The sequence below is a fragment of the Ambystoma mexicanum genome, chromosome 5q (genome assembly GCF_040938575.1).
Source record: "Ambystoma mexicanum isolate Mex_15411 chromosome 5q, UKY_AmexF1_1, whole genome shotgun sequence".
Lineage (NCBI taxonomy): Eukaryota > Metazoa > Chordata > Amphibia > Caudata > Ambystomatidae > Ambystoma > Ambystoma mexicanum.
This window is the reverse complement of record NC_090933.1, coordinates 238,644,544-238,663,621: the sequence shown is the minus strand read 5'-3', so window position 1 is coordinate 238,663,621 and position 19,078 is coordinate 238,644,544. Positions and strand designations below refer to the sequence as shown.

Sequence of the window (19,078 nt, the reverse complement as noted above, 5' to 3'; positions counted from 1 at the left end):
GTCGGCTGCTAGCGGAATGCCCCACTGCGCCGACATTTCTTTCAATTCTGAAAGTGCCCACCTGCAGTCTTCTGTGCCGGTGGGGCCCATCAGCATAAAATCGTCCAGGTAGTGCACTACTGTGACCCCTGGTACCAATTTCTCAAATGCCTATTGGAAGAAAGAACTGAATTGTTCGAAAAGCGCGCAAGATACAGCACAGCCCATGGGGAGGCATCTATCCACATAGAATGTTTTCTCAAAAGTGAAACCCAGCCATTGTTGTGAGCTGGGGTGGTCTGGTAATAACCTAAACGCAGACTCTATGTCCAGCTTTGCCATAAGGGCCTTCCTGCCGCAGTTCTGTATTAATCTTAGAGCCTCCTGAAAGTGGGTGAAATTATCAGCTTGTGGGATAGCGTCATTAAGTGACTGGCCCCTGGGGTAGGATTGATGTATTAATCTCATTTTCCCAGGTTCCTTTTTTGGTACTAGACCTAGTGGTGATGCTATACAGTTCTTGAATGGCGTTTATTCCCATGGGCCCCCTATTCTGCCCAGTTTGAATTCTTTTGTAATTTTCTCTCTCATTAAACTTGGGTTGTCGCATGCTGAAACCAAATTCTTTGGGATTTTTTGCGACCCTTCCCCTTTAAAAGGAATGATGAAACCTTCTTTGAAATCAAATTCAATTGCTGTGCTGATTTCTTTATTAGGATAGGTCCTTAATGCTTCCTTAAAACTCTCTGGGTTGATGGAGGTTCTGCCCGGTTCTAGTTGTACTACATGTTCTGTGGTGTTCCTGCCCCCGGCCCCCCTTTTTTTTTTAGTTCTTGCTCGGTAACCTGGTGCAGCTGCTGGCAGGGTGGTCCCCGTTTGCAGTTTGAGCAGTTGTGCTTGTACCAGCATTCTTTACCCCATGCGCAATGATTCTTTGAATAATTCCTGCATGTGGTTGTGAACTTTGAGGGATTGGACTTGCTCTGACCGTGGGCATTTGACCTAGCCGCCCAAGGCTGATTTTACGAAAGGGCTGCTCTCCTTTTTTTGTGTTTGTTCGTTTTCTGAATGGTGGTATTTCTTTTGGTTGGGGTCCCTGAAAGCATCCCTCCCCTTGCGTTGTGCCTCAATGAGTGAGAACATTTCTGTGTATTCTTTGGCCCATATGGCCTCCTTTATCGTTGTATCAACATTCCATGCAATCTCTCTATTAAGGATTTCGGATTCCAGGGCTTTTAATTTCAAATCCAGTTGTGCACGGGTGATCATCATAATTTCTGGTGTGGGGCTGTTGTTTATGTCAATTTGGCCTGGGCTGTGTGTGCTCGGTGCAGCCCATGCTTTTAATGGCCCAGCTGTTTCTGCCCCTGTTGCTACTGGGGCAGGTGTTGCCGGCTCGGTGGGTGCTCTAGTGTCTATAATTACTATGGGTTCCAGAGCTATATTGTTTCCTGTGTCCCCCTGGCTTGTCCTCTGGGGAGGGGGGAGAGATTGTTTGTCCCTGATGTCCAGGATAATTTGCTCCATCTTTTTCATATCATCCCATAATGACAGTGGTATTGTCCCTTTACCTGCTTTACTGTTATTACCTGTTGTCTTGGGCTTCTTTGTTGGGGGTGGGCTGTTCTCCCTGTCTGTTAACACTGCCTCATCAACTCTTGGCAATCCATATATATGTTTACTCTGACCCACTGCCAGCCATAAAGTTCTGCTGCCTCTTCTGCGGTGCAAAGGAGTTGAGATTTGTACCTCTGTGGTTTCGGCTCCTGTGGTTTCCTTTTTGGTGCCATGACTTGATTAACTGTGGAAAATACAATAAAGATGTTGTCCCCCGTGTCAGGGTACTGTTGTAATGTGCCCCGTGACAGGGTACTGTTTATGCTTGGTTTTCCAGTTTTTTTCGGTGCTGCGCAGTTTTGAATTTGCCCAATATTTATAATGTGGGCATGTAGGGTTAAACTTCTTCGCAAAGAGCTTCATTGCCACGCTGTGAAGCACAAGGAAAAGCCCTCCCCCTGACCATGCTTGTATAATTAAACTGTTTGCCTGAGAATGTTTCCCAGAAACTTTGATTGCTGAAATGATTTTTAAAACGGCAAAAAGGCTTTTCTTGCGGTTTAAATTGTGCACATTTTTGTCCTTGCGGAAAACCGTGAATCCTGCAAGTGTGTTTACGAATATCCGACTAATGTTTAGCCGCGGGGTAACTTTTTATTTAACTAGTATAAAACAATTGCTTTGTGTCGGCTTGTTTAAAAAGAAAACTAGACTAGACTCCGGGTTCTCGTTCCGAGAGCCCGTTGCTGTGTAACCCTGGCCGGGCTGACTTACTTGCAACAATGTAAGCAGAAAACATTGCTTGCGCTGGGGTCCCTCGCGGTGCAGCTGGCACCTCTCTACGTCATTGGATGCTGTTGCTGCGGATCTCCTGCTATGATGGGCTTCTCCCGCTGGTTTTTGAACCACACGGGCTCCTGGACGCACACTGGCTCTGGATACACAGCTTGTCTTGCCGATTCCTGCTGTCAAATGTTTCCACGGTCTGCAGGAACGCCTGGGATTCGGCTTCAGTTCTTCGGTTCTCTTCTTTCTTCGTTGCGACACGAGGTGAGCGCACTCCCCGAACCGACCTATAGCGAAAAAAAGGAAATTGAACAGGACAATGTTCAAAAGGAAAATAGCGAGGCACCGTGTTCCGTGTACCCGCTTGTGTTTGGGACCCTGCACAGGGACCCAAACTGTCTTTCTGCTGAAATGCAGATTCATATATAGGACCAGGAGCTAGCCTTGGTCCTTGTGGGGGCTGTGAGGCCAACCCCCAGGCCGGTGAGGCGCTGACTGTCTGAGCACCCTAGAGTGCCACCTATTGTTATTCCCTGGCTTTCCCGCTTCCTTGGTGCTTAGCACCTGCTTGTGAAGGAAGGTGGAGGTGTTATAGACCTCGCCCTTCCTTCGTGCCCTGACTCGTTGCGACTGCGTGTCGCCTGGCTGGGAGAAGGGGGAGAGGGAGGCAGCCCTGTTTGCGTGTTGCTGCCGTGGGGCACCAGTTACCAGGCAGCGCTTGGTGCCTGGCAGCACTGCCCATTCTTGCTGCTTTGTGAGAAATAAAACGGCAACTGCAAGTTGCGCTTGGCAGGCTGTTTTTATAATTGATTCCTCTCGCATCTGCCAGCTATACACCCGGTGTATACATTCCGTGGTTATCCTTTGGTTTTATACGTGCTTGACCATCCCATGCAGGCTTAGAACTGGGTGTTCTTCAGAGCTGTGCAGCCCTTCTACCCCTTGGAAAGATCATTTGTTTTTAAATAGATGAATATTGGCACTTTTATGCTTTCCTTTTGCGCTCCACTGAGTGTAAAATGACCTCCTAGGAGTGGTTAGCAAAGTGAGGGGCATGGGGGCCAGCGGAGAAACTTTGTTTCTTTTGAATAATTTTCATCAGGTTTTAATGAAAAGATTTTTCAGTGGGAACTTAACAAACACTGTTACATTAATCGCTGCATGCTTTTATTTCTTGTCACTGGGAGACCCATCTCCCTATCAAATTAACCTCTGCAAGATAGCACAGGTAGTTTGTGTGCTTGCTGCAGACATCTGTGTCTCGATTGCATTCAGATTATAAGCAGTTTTGATTCAAAACCCATCCTCCCTCCAGGGATGATGCACGTAAAACATGAAAATCCTATTTCTGTTTCTTGTATCTGCTTAGATTCACATGCGCCCACTCTTCCTCCCCTTCTGGTGTAGAAGGCACATAGATGTTTTCTGGGTTATCACTGTTTCTGCTTTATCACATCTGTACTCGTGCTACACTTCATGCAACCTCATCTCAGAAACCAACAACCTGAGGGACCTCGGCGCGTGAAGGACCATGGGTACAGCACCTGTCACACTAGGGATAGTATTACTAACATGCCCTGTTGATGTTTGTTTTCAAGTTTCGCAAACAAATCTTGTAATACTCTGCAACTACCACTAGATGTCGGACTATGCAGAGCATGTGAATTTAAGCAGATGCAAGCACCAAAAATATGATTACAATCAGTAGTGTGGCCATATGGCTGTAGAGAGATCAATAAGATATTTTTGCATGTTTACATTTGAATGATTCCCTTGCATGATTCCCTAAAACTTAACATTGTTTTGCTGTTTTTGCAGGAAGTCCCTGTCAACCTCAAATTTTGCTTTGAAGGCATGGAGGAATCTGGCTCTGAAGGCCTGGATGATCTAATCTTTGCTCGGAAGGATACTTTTTTCAAGGATGTGGACTATGTTTGCATTTCCGATAATTATTGGTTGGGCAAAAACAAACCCTGCATTACATATGGCCTCAGAGGAATCTGCTACTTCTTCATTGAGGTATGGTTAAGATACGTATGATTAAAACGAATATGAGACAGGTTGCACCCACCCTGGAAATGGGTGTCCCATGGTGATAGTTTAAATTTGATTGCCAAGCAATTATAGACGTATGTCTGTGCATAAGAAAATATAATTTGTTAGGAAACGTGTTCATATTTTAATACAATGCAAGTTAGCGGATAATGACTGCTCAGCACTTGCCTTTTAGAACAAGTTCTGTAGATGTCTTTTCTCCCTTTTTAATAGACATAAAATTGAATATCCACTCATAACCACATTTTTAATATGGGTATACATTTTGCAATTTCACAACTGCTATTGGGCATCTGCTTCCTTGGTATGGTTTGATACCTTTAGCGTTCTTATATCATTTTGAATGTTGATTTGATATTCTCACCCATGTTTCAATAAAGGCTCATTGACAGGTTCCCAAAGGTGATTTAGTTTAACAATGTTTTGCACATCTCTAATTGGTGTCCAACCAGGGTGGTTGAGAAGATTGTGAAAGGATCACCCCCTTTTAACCTCCATCACTTATCTTTCACCCTAGCTCCACAGTCAGCCAAAAAGACTTTGTACAAAAAGATGGCGAGTCACCAGCATTTCTTAAATTCACATGTGCCAATTATTTCTGGTGGTACAGGTTTCCTAACCAGTCTAGACTTGCATCTTTAGCAGTATTTATAATAATTCCTTTCATTCCCACCACAAAGTCGGTGACAGACCGGTTTTAAAAACATGTATTCTTACCTCTCCACCCTTCTTTCCTTTTCCTCAGCTTTAGTGCCCTTGCTCTTTACGAAAAGCACTTGCAATAGTGAAACAGGCTAAGGTTCGGCCATCCTTGGCATATTAGTCAGATTTTTGCTCTCCAAAGGAATCCATGCATGTGTCTGTGTTATCAGAGAGCAAGAGTAGCTTATATGGTGGCAGAATATCATTGGACCATGGCTCCTAAGGGAGTTCCAGGAATTTGTCAAAAATAAGTAAAAGGAGGACCAATATCTCCTTTTCACAGGCTGCTAAAGTTTTCCACAACATGGAATTAACAATAACAGCTTTACTGTCCCGTCTCCCTATCCCACCCCAAAACCCACAGCAAAAGGTGCTGATACATATGTGAATGTTATACAAATTCAAGCAGAATACCGAAGGAGAGAAGCTAGGTCATGTATGGTTGTGCTAGTAGGGAATCATTTACAATAAATGTCACAGGAAAGCATCACTCCGCAGGGGTATTTCCGCTTTACATCATTGATTGCCCAATCATGCCAGGGCATTCTGACTCGGTCAGAGTGAGGTGGGATCGTCTTCCTTAAGGATATATGCCCGAAATGGATCCCAGTAGTCTACTGGTCTAGCTCCGGGAGGAAGGGAAGACCGATACAATGATTCACAGATTTTCAACATGTGGATCCGCTCTTTCACCGCAGGTGGTCTTGTCTTTTTCCATGTTTTAGATATCAAAGCCCTGGCAACTACAGAAGCCGTGGCCAAGATGTTCCGTTTTCTATTTTAGTGGGAACATCAAAAAATGCAAGTAACCAACCCACCGGAGAATCTCATGGACAATCTGGGATCATTTTGCCAATGGTTCCGTACACTCCCTCTCAGACTGTATATGACAACCATTCCAAACAATATGCATGTAATCAGTCGGGTCAAAACTACACCATATGCAAGTAGCTACTCCCTCAGGGTAGTATTTATGGAGTTGTGCAGGTGAATAGTAAGACTGATGTAGAAAATCGGGCAGAAACTGGAATTCTGAGAGATCTTCCGGGCCATCCTGCAAATCTCCTGCCATTGGATCTCCGATGGAGGTGTATCCAATGTCTTATCCTACCTTGCCCTGAATAACACTGGGAGGACAGGAAGAAGAGATTTAATACGTTTGTTTAGCGCTGAAACAACACCATTGGATTTAGGGCGGTTGGTCACAAACTAGGCTAAAAGGAAGGCAAGTGGAGCCTGCAGGAACTCCTCCCCTGACCCCCCCGACGTCACCCCCCCCCCCCCGAGCGTTTCTCATAGCCTGAAATATCGTAGCATGGAAACTGCAGTCCAGTGGCCTGGCTCTCAAGGGTGTCCCACTGAATAAACTTGCCATCCTGTACCATATCACCCAGGGAGTGGACGCTGACTGGTATGCGCTCTTAACAGATCTGGGCTGGCATGCTCCGGGGGGAGGGGGTGGGGAGTGGGAGTTCATGTTAAGCACTCTGTGTGCACTAGGTTCACCCATTCCTTACTGTAGGCCTGCTACTCTTCTTTGGGGGTCTCTGTCCCTTCGAGCACCTCAGAAAGTCGACAACACCCCGTATTACTTCTTACATACTGATCTGGTTGCTGCAGGTATCCTAAACAGCTGGAGCCTTTTGCAGGACCACATGCTTCTCAGCCTGTTCTGTGGCCTCTGTGATTATAATGGGACCAGATGCAGCCTTTTGGCTGTCTCAGGCCTTTAGTGTCCTTCAAGCTCCACTTTGAGACGGCTTCGGCCGCCTGTGCCTGTTCCTGTGGACCGATTCCCATTTCACTCTTTACTGTCTGTCTTTTACAGGACCATATGGGCTGGTTTTATTTCTCCCACCGGTTCTCTAGTCGTTCGCTGCAGCTCCTTCCTCATGTGGCATGGCCCTCGGTCATACTCCTGAATCCCTCTGCCACGTACCCAGATATAGGCCTCTGTTGCTTCTCTCTGCTTGCAGCGATTCGGTGGCTTGCCCCTAGCGTGCGTTCAGTGTCGGCGCAGCTCGCATGGTAATTTCCTTTGTGTGGCAAGCCTGCCCGTGTTGTGCATCAATTATGCATTCGCAGTATGTGAGAATCCATAGCGTTCTATTTCAATGCCAGTGTCACAATTTCAGAAGGCCTGCTCCGTGCCTCCTCCGTGCTTGCTACTGTTCCACCTCACACCATACCTGCCTACATTTGAAAATCAAAATTCCTGGGATTTATGCCCCACCCACAGCCACACAAGACCCCACCCATTTGCACACGGCTCCGCCCACACACCCCCACCTGTCAAAAAGGTAAACTTGGTTGTTGTAGCCTTCAGTTTGCTTACTATAGATTTGAAAATAATTCATTCAATGCTATAGTAAGGAAAATGAAGTTGGCGTCTCCGACGAAATAATAGTGCTTTCAATCCATGTCATTGGATTGAAAGCACTATTATTGCTGTGGCGGCGCCCTCAGTGTGCTTACTATAGCATTGAATGGATGATTTTCAATGCTACAGTAAGTAAAATGAAGGCAGCGCCGCAGCAGAAATAATGCTGCTTGCAATCCAATGACATGGATTGCAAGCAGTATTATTTCGGCTGCGGCGCCGACTTAATTTTGCTTACTATAGCATTGAATTAATTATTTTCAGTGTTATAGTAAGCAAAATGAACGTGGCACCGCCGCCTTAATAATAGTGCTTTCAATCCAATGATATGGATTGAAAGCACTATTATAGTGGTGCAGGCAGTGGGCACGAACATTTCGCGCCGTTTCTGGTCCAGTCATATTCTCCATCTGATTGGCTACCGGCGGCAGCCAATCAGGTGTAGAATATGACGGGACGGAAAGAATCTCAAAATTCCTGAGATTCAAGGAACTTTTCCGGAGACCGAAGAAATGCTTGCAATTCCGGAGTCTCCGGAAAAATTCCGGGGGTTAGGCAGGTATGCCTCACACTGTATCTGTTATATTTTCTGGGCCTTTTCTTGGGCCAAACAACAAAGACCGCACCAGATCGCGTTCGCGACCTCTATCGGGCGCAGCCCCTATCTAGGTCTGCTCGGGATAGCCTCCGCTTTACTGTTCAGGTGCTGTAGCCCTGAATGTGTGGGCTCATGTATCAGTGCTCCCCTCAGAATTAGCTGCCTCTTGGTGCTTTCATCTGTGTCTCCCCCCCACTCCCCCCTCTCTCTGGTTGTTGCACCCAGTGTGGTTTCCTTTGTCTGCTTCCGATACGTGCATTCGTCCGTCACAATCTGCTGTATTCTTCACGCTTTCCTGTCGGGGAAACTTTGCCCGCACTGCTTCTGTTGGCCTCAGTCACAGCAACAAAGCAATCTGCATATGTGCTCTTCTTGCCTTTCTGCGGCTGTGTCCGCTCTTGTCTTCGTGCGCGTATGAACCCGGCTTTCACAGCCCACCTGCCGTATTATGATCTTCGCCTCCGCTGTTACAAGAGATTTGGTGGTCCTAAAGTATCTACAGCTGTATCCGCAAAGTTCTGCAGTACATTGTTGCTTCGAGCATTTACTCTTGCTCCTTGATGACGTTCCTCGTCGGATTCAGCCGCACACTGCGTATGTAGCTCCAGCGCCAGGACCCGCAGTGTTTGTCTGCCTCTTCTTGCCTTATCTCATGGTCCGCACTCCAGCTTCGGCAGCGGATCCCGGGGTCCTCCTCAATGTGCTGTCCTGCGGGTCTGCTTTCTGTTTCCCCTCTTGCACTTCTCTATGCAGGCAGGTTCCAAACCTCTCCTGTCTGTTACCCGGTGCTAGCGCTTTTTGGCTTACTGCACAAAAACCCAGACTCATTTAAAGTGGAAAAGGTCACTTTAATGTGACAGGCCAAAGCTTACAATCAAACGCTTAACTGGCTCCATGGCCTAACAAACTAAAGAAATATTTTAACCACCAATTAAATAAATTAAACATTTTCATTTTCATTTTCCCCCAACAATTAAATAATTAAATAACCCAATTCCTCCCTAATGATCCCTTGGATCCTACCGTCTCCTTGCCCCTTTTCCAGGCGTCCCGCTTTCTCCCAGGGGCCATGCCCCTCCAGGCTCAATACCTGTTCCCCCGGGGTGACCTGCTTGTGCAAACAGCGCCACCCCATCCTTTCCCGTGTCATTCCCCCATTGTGCTTCCCTCCCCCCACATCAAAAGGGGCCATGCCCCCGGCACCAGAAAAACCCTCCCCCGAGGAGTTCTTTCTGCCCCACCCCCCCAAACTTTTCTACCTAAAACTTTTTACCCAGTCTCCCAGCCCAGAACCTCAGAAGAGCCACACCCGTATCCCTCACCAGATCATTTTCCCCAGCGAAACTAATCCCCCCCCCCATCTGTAGGCCCAAAGCTTTTCCTCACCCCAGCCAACATAGGAAAGAAACTAATCCCAGCCCAGCCCCCCAAACCCGGACATCTTACCACAACATCTTTATAGTTGCACCCCAGTTGCCTGCCAACAACCCTTTTCTCTACTTCTTTCCCCGCCCACTTAACCCTAGAACGTCCCAAAACCATATTTTGACATCTGACCGGACCTCCTAGCAGCATCTGAAAAAGAATTTACAAAATCACTTACAGATCAACAACATCCTAATAAATGCAACACTCTTGCTACCTACTGAAAAAATTCTATAAAGACATTCCGTTTGCTCCGGTCCCTGACATACCCTTTGTATCTCCTTACTCCCAGCGTCCCAACCTTTTCACCTACTCCTCTTAATAGCCCAGCCTGCTACTTTCAGATGCTGCACCCCTCCTGAATGACTGAGTTCCAACCTCCTAACCTTTCCCACACCACTAATAACACCTCCTCAGTACCGTATCCCCTCTGGCCATCTCCTTAACCTTCTCCGAAAACACCTCAGGTCTTCTTCTACCGTCCCCCAATATTTCGCCCCTTTCCCTAACCTTTATACAATACACCTAAACCCACTTAGACCCCCTCTTTCCTCTAAACTATTACCCCTCTGCTCCCCCTTTGCCCCCCCAACTTCCATCACCTTATTAGTATTGGCCCTGCGTTGCCCCCCCCTGCACCGGGGGCCCACGTGCACCCCCGTCCCTGCAGGCCCTTTGCTTTATTGCTCCTCCCGCCACTGCACCAGGGGCCAAACCTGCACCCCCGTCCATGCAGTCCCTTCCTTATCACTCATTTTCAAGATCCTCGCGTCCATTACCACCTGTTTCCCCCTGCACCAGGGGCCCTAGTGCACCCCCGTCCATGCAGGCCCCTTTTCTTCCTTACTCCTCTCCACCGCTGCACCAGGGGCCAAACCTGTGCCCCCGTCCATGCAGTCCATTCCACATAAATTCCTCTTCCAGCACCTTGCTTCGTTGCTCCACTTCTTTCCACCAGCTGCACCAGGGGCCCTAGTGCACCCCCGTCCATGCAGACCCAGCTCATCACGTCCCCTAGCTGCACCAGAGGTGCTCCCGCACCTCCGTCCATGCCGCCTGAAGCTTACTCACCTTGTCGTGCGGCAAGCGTGAGAGCTTCGCCACCGTCGTCCATGCCCTCTAAACGACGGCTACCGCCCCTTAACAATTTCCACAGTTACATCCCCCTGCGGCCCTCCCCTACCTACGCTTCTTCCTCCTCGCCCTTCTCCTACCCCCTTTAAGTCACCCCCAAAACCTTTCATCAAACCTTGTGCCCCCCCCTCCTTTTACGTTAAACTGAGCCCGAACTACCAGCACACCCCAATTTACCTGGCATGCGGTCCTCCCCCCCCCCCCCCCCCCACCTCCTTGCCCCGCTCCTCGCCCTGCCCCACTGTCCCCTGCCTGAAAACAAGCTGTAACTGGATGCCGACCTGCACACTTGCGGCACTCGTGTTTAAATTTGCACATCCACCTCGTGCAGCCTTCTTTATTGAACGCCCAATATGCTGTCGAGGGCTGACCTCCGCCTCCTCCCCCCGCCCCTTCATGGGCGGGGCGACCAAGAAAGGGCCGGTAAGGCACAGGCAGCCCACTTGCTGTGTGCAATGTCGGGGCAGGCCTCGTTGGAGCCATCCATTGCAGCCACAGATCCATGTCTATCTCCCCCCAGACCGCCTGACTGTCCTCCGCCATTCTCGCTCTGAATTCCTCATCATAGCGTACCCAGGCAAAACCCCCAAAACTCATGAAAGCCTTCCTAATTACGTCCATATATTTAAGCAGGGCCACGCAACGCTCCGGGAATTTTTCACAGTACACACTGGCATAAATGCTAAACGCCGACGTCCAATTTTCAATAGTCACCGGGACCCTTGGGCGTGAAGCCAGTTCCCTCTCTTCCTCCTTAGACCCCTCCTTTGCTCTCACTTCCCTATGGAGCAATTTAAAGACCTCCACAAATTCCCCCGCCTGAATCTTCTCCCTGGTCTCTGCCATCAAGTGCGCCCCCAATGGTTTTGTTATCCCCATGTATGGCAATTTTTTCTCCTTTCTTTTCACTTCACACTCCTTATCTTTTCCGGCTTGCACTTCGAGCACCAATGACTCCACCACCTTGTCCGTTTGGACCTCCACTGAGCAAATGCTCTTCTCAACCCCCGCGGCTCCAATGGCCTGCACCCCCACTTCCTTCCTTACACTTTGCAGTCCGGACCCTTCCTCCCCTGTCCCCCTTCTTGCGACCCCTCTCTGCCATGCAGATGACCATTCCCTTTCCCGCTCACCTCTTTCCACACCTGCCGCCTGTGGTCTGGCGTCCACACCGATGCTACTCTTCTCCTATTTTAGGGGGATCCTACTGCGGGGACAAAACATGTCAGCATACTCACCCAGCCAATTGTTTCCCTGACCCCTTCCTCCCCGTCCACCCTGCATTTCCCCTTCCATATCCCACCTCAAGCTTCTTCTCTCCTCCCCCCTTTCCCTTTCCGCCCCATAATCTTCCACTTCCCATTGCCCCACATATTCCTCCCAACCAACTTCATCACCCCTTAAATACCATTGTGGATGCGAGCTCCTGCCCGAGATGATTTGCTGATCTTCTTCCGAGCCCGGGGCGTCCGCCCCGCCACTCCCCTGACTTCTTCTCGGCGGGGCTGTGGGAACCTCTGCCTGGTCCTCTTCTCTTGGGCGAGGCGTTCCGACCTCCACCCTGAAATCCTCATTACTAGGGGCTGTGCTGTGCCCTCTAGGCTCTCCTTGCGTTGACCGAGGAGGGGCCGTACCGAAACACTCACCCTCCATCTGTACAGCGGCGGCTGCGCAGCGCCCTCCGCCCCCACTCCTCCTATCCGGGGGGGCCGTTCCGCGCCCCGCCCTACCCTCCTCAATTGACGGGGACCTCTCCCTCCTTCTCCCACCTGCACTCCTCTGCAGGTATTTACCCACTCTTCCCCTCTTCCCTGACACCCCCACCTGCGCCCCACCCCTGCCCCCACTGGTGTTCCCTCGGTCCCTACCTTCTCGCGCGTTCCCCTCTTCCCTAGAGCTATCATACCCTTCCTCCCTCCCTGGCTGCCCCCCTGACCTCCTTAAACCCCCATCCGCCCTCTTGTCTATCTCCCTCCTCATCTTCCTGCCCCTGGATTCCCAAATCTCCCCTCTCCCTGCCGTAGGGGTGCAAGCCACCACCGCCGCCAACGCACTGTCTGCCGCCGCTCTGCGCTGCGGCCGGCCCCCACCGCTCTCCTCCTCTCCCGTACCTTCCCCTACCGCCCCTTCCAATTGGGCTTTAGATGCCCTGCTAATGATTTCCAGGGCCTTCTTCAAGGCCCCAGCATCCACCAGCCCCTTCTTGCTTGCCCCCCGTCCTGTCATTGTGCACACTAATCCCCGTGTGCCCAAAAATATGCCCCTTTAAATCAAACTACTTACTCTACGCCCCCGAGCCGGGACCTACCCGAGGACTAGCACCCTGGCCCTGCGAAACCCTGACACTAAGTTAACCAGCCCCCAGAAACAAAACACCACTAGAGTGATAACCCGAAAATAACCTCCCTAAAATTGATAATTAATAAGAGAAAAATTAAACCCAAAATTATCCTAACCTGATAAGCTATTATTACTGGTATAACCGCTATGATGCTTGCCTTATGCTAATTTGTAAAATTTATAAAATGTTTTTTTTTTTTTTTATTAAAACCTTAATAAACTAAATTTATCCTTGAAACCCCCTCCCTCCCTACTACCTAGCAAAAAACCGGAAAAAAGGGGGGGCCCACCAACACACTATAACACCCAGCACTAATTAGTGCTTGCTAACAGCAGCTAACGCTGCCACCTAGCGGTGCCCAAACAGCACCGCACTTCTCCCACGTATGAGGGACGCGGCCCCTTTAACTACGCTGCCCTGCCCACCAGACCGAGACAAACGCTCGCTAACAGCGGGAAATCCCCACTGATGAGCCGCGGAAAAGCCGCCGCCGCTCTGCTCCCTCCCTGGCCCTAAAACCCCACTCACAGCACGCCCGCACACGGATTCAAGATCCCCCCCAAATCCCTGCCGCAAGACCACGGAGCCCTCACACCCCCGCCCACGGGATAACCCCGCTGCACGCACGGAAGCCCGGGGACACGGTAAGACGCGAGGGGTGTCTTATCTACGGCACCCCTCCTATGCCACTCATAAAAGTAAAACGAACTTATATATTTTTTTTTTTTTTGATAAACCTAACCGCCCTCCTCTGAATTACTCCCCTCCTCACCTGCTCTAAATACGCCACCTAGGCCCCAGGCACTACAGGGAAGGCTCGGGAGCAGGCAACAGGACTTGACAATCATCAAGTCCTAACCGTCGCCTGCCTCCCGAACCTTCCCTGAGCCCTTAAATACCCCCTCAGGAGGCGCTCTGCCCCACGGCCACTCGCTGGCCATGTGCAGCGCCAAAAACTCCCCGGGGGGAAACGCTTCGCGTTCCCCCCGGGGTCCCCCTTCTCTGCTTGCTTCCAACGGCCCGTCTGGTAGATCCTTTGTTACAGTCTGGCCGCCAACTTGCCTTTATTTTCAGAGGAGACGCTTCTCCCCTTTTGCTTGCATCTCCCGGGCTGCCCTGCAATAACTGCCGAATTGTGCACATGTTGTTACTTGTTCATTTGCATGCCTTCATCTTCATTATTATACTTGGCTTCTTCTTATAGTTATAGCTTTTGTTCAGGATCATTGAGGATCTGCAGGAGCACCCGGAATGATGTCCTATTCCATGGCCCTTAAGCCACGCCCCTGTTATGTTTTACAGTTGGTGACCCCTCTGATGTTCCAAGACATTACATTTTGGGATTCACCACACCCCTCCCCCCATAGTCATTCAAATTAAGGACCATAGCAGAAATCCCCCCCCGCCCCCTCCCAAACAAAACAACACACATAAAGAACAAGACACAGTGGCTGCGCCAACGGGATACTGGCTCGAGTAGCCAGTAACAGAGCGAATATCCCTCTTTATCGTGGTGCAAGCCGGTCCTCTTAATTATGACAGACGGGTCGCATTGCAAGAGGGGTGCATGCTTGGGTCAGCGGTTTTGGTCCCCTTGCGCCTCAGTAGGATCGGACAGGTCAGAGACCAAACGGTAAGCTGTTGCAGGGTTGAGGAAAAACCAGGTCTTGTGGACTACTCCGAGCTTAGCGGGAAACCACATATCGTATTTATTTCTTCCTGAGCTTATTTTTAACAGCCTGAAACAACTTCCTCTGTTCCTGAACCTGTGGACTGAAATCGGGGAACAGCCTGACGACTGAGGAGCCATTTTGCAGCTTTCCTTTGTCCCTCACAGCTCTGAGAAGGGTGTCTCTGTCCCTGTAATTGAGTATCCTGGCAAATGATGGTTCTGTATGGTGCACCCAGGGATGGCTTGGGGGCGAGGGAGTGATGCACTTTCATCCAGGAGCAGATATCTGGTGGGTGCACGAGTATTTCCAGTAAGACTTTTTCTACACATCCACAATGCAAATATTGTTACTGCACGATCTCCCCTCTAGATCGTCGATTCTGGCCTCCACACATCACATTGATTGTTGTAGAGACACCATCTCCCTCTGCAGTGATGGTACCCATCCTCGTTGTCCCCTATCTTCTGCACCGTCTCATCATGCGGCCACATAGCTTGTCTATTTGAATGGCTGAGTTCTCCACATTGCAAGATAGCATGTCAATTTTAGAGCCAAGATTGTATGTGCTGTTTTTTGGGGCAAGCAGATTTTGAAAGTGGACACATCAATTGTAGTGGAGGACGAGGTTGTAGCAGGTGAAGGGGAGGGCTGGTTGTGGCATGCAAATTAATCCAATTTAGCCTCTTTCTTGTTATTTCCCATCTTATTGAAAGCCAGCAGCAGAGGGTGTTATGCAGCAGGAATCCCAGGGACGGTAGTAATCCCAGTTAGGACGTTGTCGAGTACTGGGTAAGCCACCTGGGCATAGCTCCTATCCCAACGTCACCCTAAGTAGTGCTGATCCAGGCCATAGCAGTGACATTCCCCAGTGGGAATGCGGCAGGCGGTCCGAATCCTCCACTGTGAGGAACTGGCTCTCCAGGGACTTGGCCACGCAACCGCCGTCTATCACAGCCAACTCGGTCAGTATAGCCAGGGAGGTGCGGGAAGGGGGTGGAATTTGTTCTGCCAGGATCTGTACTAGCGCTGTCAAGGCTGCAAGGTTTATGCCTCAGAGGTTGCCAGAAAAAACGTCTGTAGGTGACTTGTCGGCGCACCCGCCGCAATACACTATGCTGGAATCTAAGCAGCGTAAGGCGTTCCTCTCCGGAGGGCAGGATCAGCCACAAGCTTGGATTGAGGGATAAAGCCCTACGCATGGGTGCCCCAGACTGAGGTCCCACAGAGCACTCCCAAACCAAGAGCAGAGACTGTAGCTGAGGATGTTACGAGGGACAGAGAAGAGACGACGGTGCGACAGCCCCACCAAGCGTAATGTGAGACAGGGTGCGCATGGGGGCCCAGCCTTCCGGCCTGATGCGGGTGCAGTTCTGTCGCCGGTAAGGGGCGATACCCACCAGGGCTACTGGGCGAGCGCTGCCTAGCCGCACTGTGCGGTCTGGAAGTAGGGTGCCAAATCTCACCCCACCAGAGCGTGCACAAGATTAGAGCCCCTAGGGCTGACGGTGGAGATGGTGCACGTCACATGTCCACGCCAGCTACACCGCATGTCGCTACTGAGGCTTTGGGCCCAGATGAAGGGTACAGACTGGATGTTGCCCAAGCAAGCTGCAAGAAGGTTCAGGCTGTGCCTCACGATATTATGAACACAATGCTGGTGTCTTCAGCTCACGACAACCACAAAGTAGGATGATGCAGGATATTAAATGTTGTTGGATGCAAGCTCTCTCAGGCGACGGCCATCTTGCAGCTGCACAACAGCACCCCCCCGCCCCCCATTTCCCCCCCCATACCCCATCTTCTGACCTGTTGTTTTGAATTAGCCGAAGTATTATCAAAGCGCTTCGTGGATGAGAACTAGTGGCAGGGGTGTTAGGGAGAATTCCCATTTCTGTGCTAATTTCTTTCAACCTTAGAGACCCCCAATTGCTGGACTTTGGGACTTTTGATGTTCTATCCTGGAGTGAGAGACTTATTGCTCACTCATGATTTGGGCTATGTGTTTTTATGATTGTGGAGCCTGGCAAACTCCATAGGCATCACCTGTTGTATTGCCCTCTCTGCAGTGTGTCAGAGGTCCTTTGGATTTCTCTTGAGGTTTAAATACCTTCTCTTGGATAAGCTACTGTTTCCAAGAGTAGTAAGGTGAAATTGACTTACCTTTGTAGACCCAGCACACACCATCTTATGTGACTGCTGGGGGATGGGGTGGGGGGGTTACTAAGTAGCCCCTTTTGTCTACTTACTCCTGTAAAACAAATGTGTTGCCCTCACTACGATTAATGGCTATTGGCAGTGGTTTCATTTTCCTATCAGTGTGCGTTTTTTACCTCAGGTTTAATCCTCAGCTGCAGTATTGCACCCTGCGAAATGGCTCTGGTCTTTTTTTCACCATTTCTTGCTTGCAAGGTTTTTCTTGGGTTTTGCTCTGCGTGGGTTACTCTACCAGGTTTGGTCCCGTTGCTCGTTATGTCTTTGGCGGGCTTCAGTGCTGAAATACGCCTCTGGCTGCAGCGTGTCTGGAAGGGCAGGAAGCGAGGGAGGTTCCCAAAACTCCCTGTACTCAGTCTCCTTGGTTACAGGAATGCAAAAAATAAATAAAATAAACAAATGCAATACCCAAAGGTGATTGGCTGGCTGGCTGACTGTCCTTGCAGGACAGCCAGCCTGCTGTGGAAGTGACAGACTGCAGATGGATGGGAGAAACTTGCATAAAAGGCAAGGTCATTTGGACAGAAGGCAGAGGCGACCTCTGGATGAAGAGTAAACTGGAAAAGAAGCTTGCAGCACCCTCCCGGACCGTTGGTTTGCCCAGTGAAGCCCTGCTGCAGTGTGCTCCAAATTTCGCATCGACTAGAGCAGCCCAGAACGGATGGCTTCTCTCTGTGGGTTGGTGGGACCAATACTAACCCAAGACTAACTTTGCTGGCTGTACTGCTTCGCAGTTTCTGGAACCGAGTGCCAGGAAAACCAGAATTGAGTAAATCATCTTTAAGCCGGACCAGGACTCTAGTAAGATCCAGAGGACCCTACTGAAGCAGGACTACCCAAGCCCGAGGCACCTCAGCAGAGTGCTTCACTCCAGAAGCAAGGGGAGCCCATCAAGTGTCCGAGAACCGCGGTGGTGCTATTGACCGGAAGCGAAATCGCGAAGTGTAGCTGAATTGGAAAGAGCCCGGAGCTGCCACCGTCCTTCAACCCGCAGTGCTGGAGTCCCCAGACGTCCTCCCTCTTGTCCCCATGACTGAGGCCCAGGAACCCAGGGTCTGCAGGACTGAAACAGGAACAAAAGCCAGATGGAACCTCTTCTTCCACCCTAAGGCACTGTCTTGACTAAGGGGTACATACCTTTTTGGTTTGTAGCTTGTCTGTCTTAACAGTAGCTGCTTTTTCTGCAAGTTGCTTGCAGCTTTGCTTTCACAAGTCATACAGTTTGTGGCCCAACAGTGATTATTTTCTAAAAACTCTACATTGTGCAAGAATGTTGTGCTATCTAACAGAAGTGCCTCAGCTCTGCTGGACCTTGTTCGTTTGACATTGGCTGTCCTGGCTCCCTGCAGACTCTTCTGACCCATTGACTTTGTGTTCAACTGTCCCTCATAGGTGGTACATAAATTACTTGTATGGCTGGGCAAAAGTTATCCTATGCTTCATTGGGGATTGTAATGTACTTACCTGTTCAGAGAACTTGTTAACCTTCGTTTCCTTCCCTAAACCTTTTCCTTTTCCACAAACTCATTCCATATAAGTGTCAATTTCCACAGTGTCCTAACAATTGAAGTCACCTCGGGGTGTAGGAAGTGTCTGTGTGCCACCCCAAAAGGGTTCTACTTACTTAATTTAAATCTGAGGTAGTGTATTTTATTGTTGCAACTTGCTCTTTCTAAAGGAAGCTTAGTTTAAAACTGACTGTTAATAAATCCTTATTTTACTAGACAACCTTGAGTAAAAGTTTTATTTGGATACTTCTAACTGTGGACCTCTACAGCTCACAATTGCTCTTCTTGAGAGAAGTTTGGCTGCTCAGTCACACTACCAACTTGTGAAGTACAGACCTATACCAATAGTTGGGTATCTATTGCCAAGAGGACAAGGCTGGTGTAGTCTCCCAAAGGGCTACTACACACAATCTTGCCTAACAAGGAGCACTCCCGAGGTGCTCTCAGAGCTAAACAAATGGAACCCTCCTGCGATTCCCATCAAACACTAGCACTGAGAGTACTAATGATGTGCAACAGATTACATGTCTGTGGCCCAATACCTACCTACCATGGAGAAACACGATGATTGTCACAGTTGCTGGCCAGCACCTCAAACTGGTATTATCAATTCAAATGAACTACCCCCAGCACCTCCCGGACCCTCTCTTCCCCTGCTCTGACAAGCCACTATAAGATTCTCATCACCTTGAGTACAGTGGGGACTTTCTTGTACCATCAAGCACAAGT

At 49.6% G+C, this 19,078-nt stretch overlaps 1 protein-coding gene across 1 annotated transcript in view; it reads left to right on the top strand.

Moving 5' to 3' along the window:
- The window catches only part of LOC138497348 (cytosolic non-specific dipeptidase-like), a 204,307-nt gene that overhangs the window by 49,137 nt on the left and 136,092 nt on the right, over positions 1–19,078 (top strand). Inside the window, exon 5 of the mRNA XM_069620748.1 lies at positions 4,141–4,341. Within this exon, the coding sequence (XP_069476849.1) occupies positions 4,141–4,341 (201 nt within the window). The remainder of the gene's footprint in view (positions 1–4,140; positions 4,342–19,078) is intronic.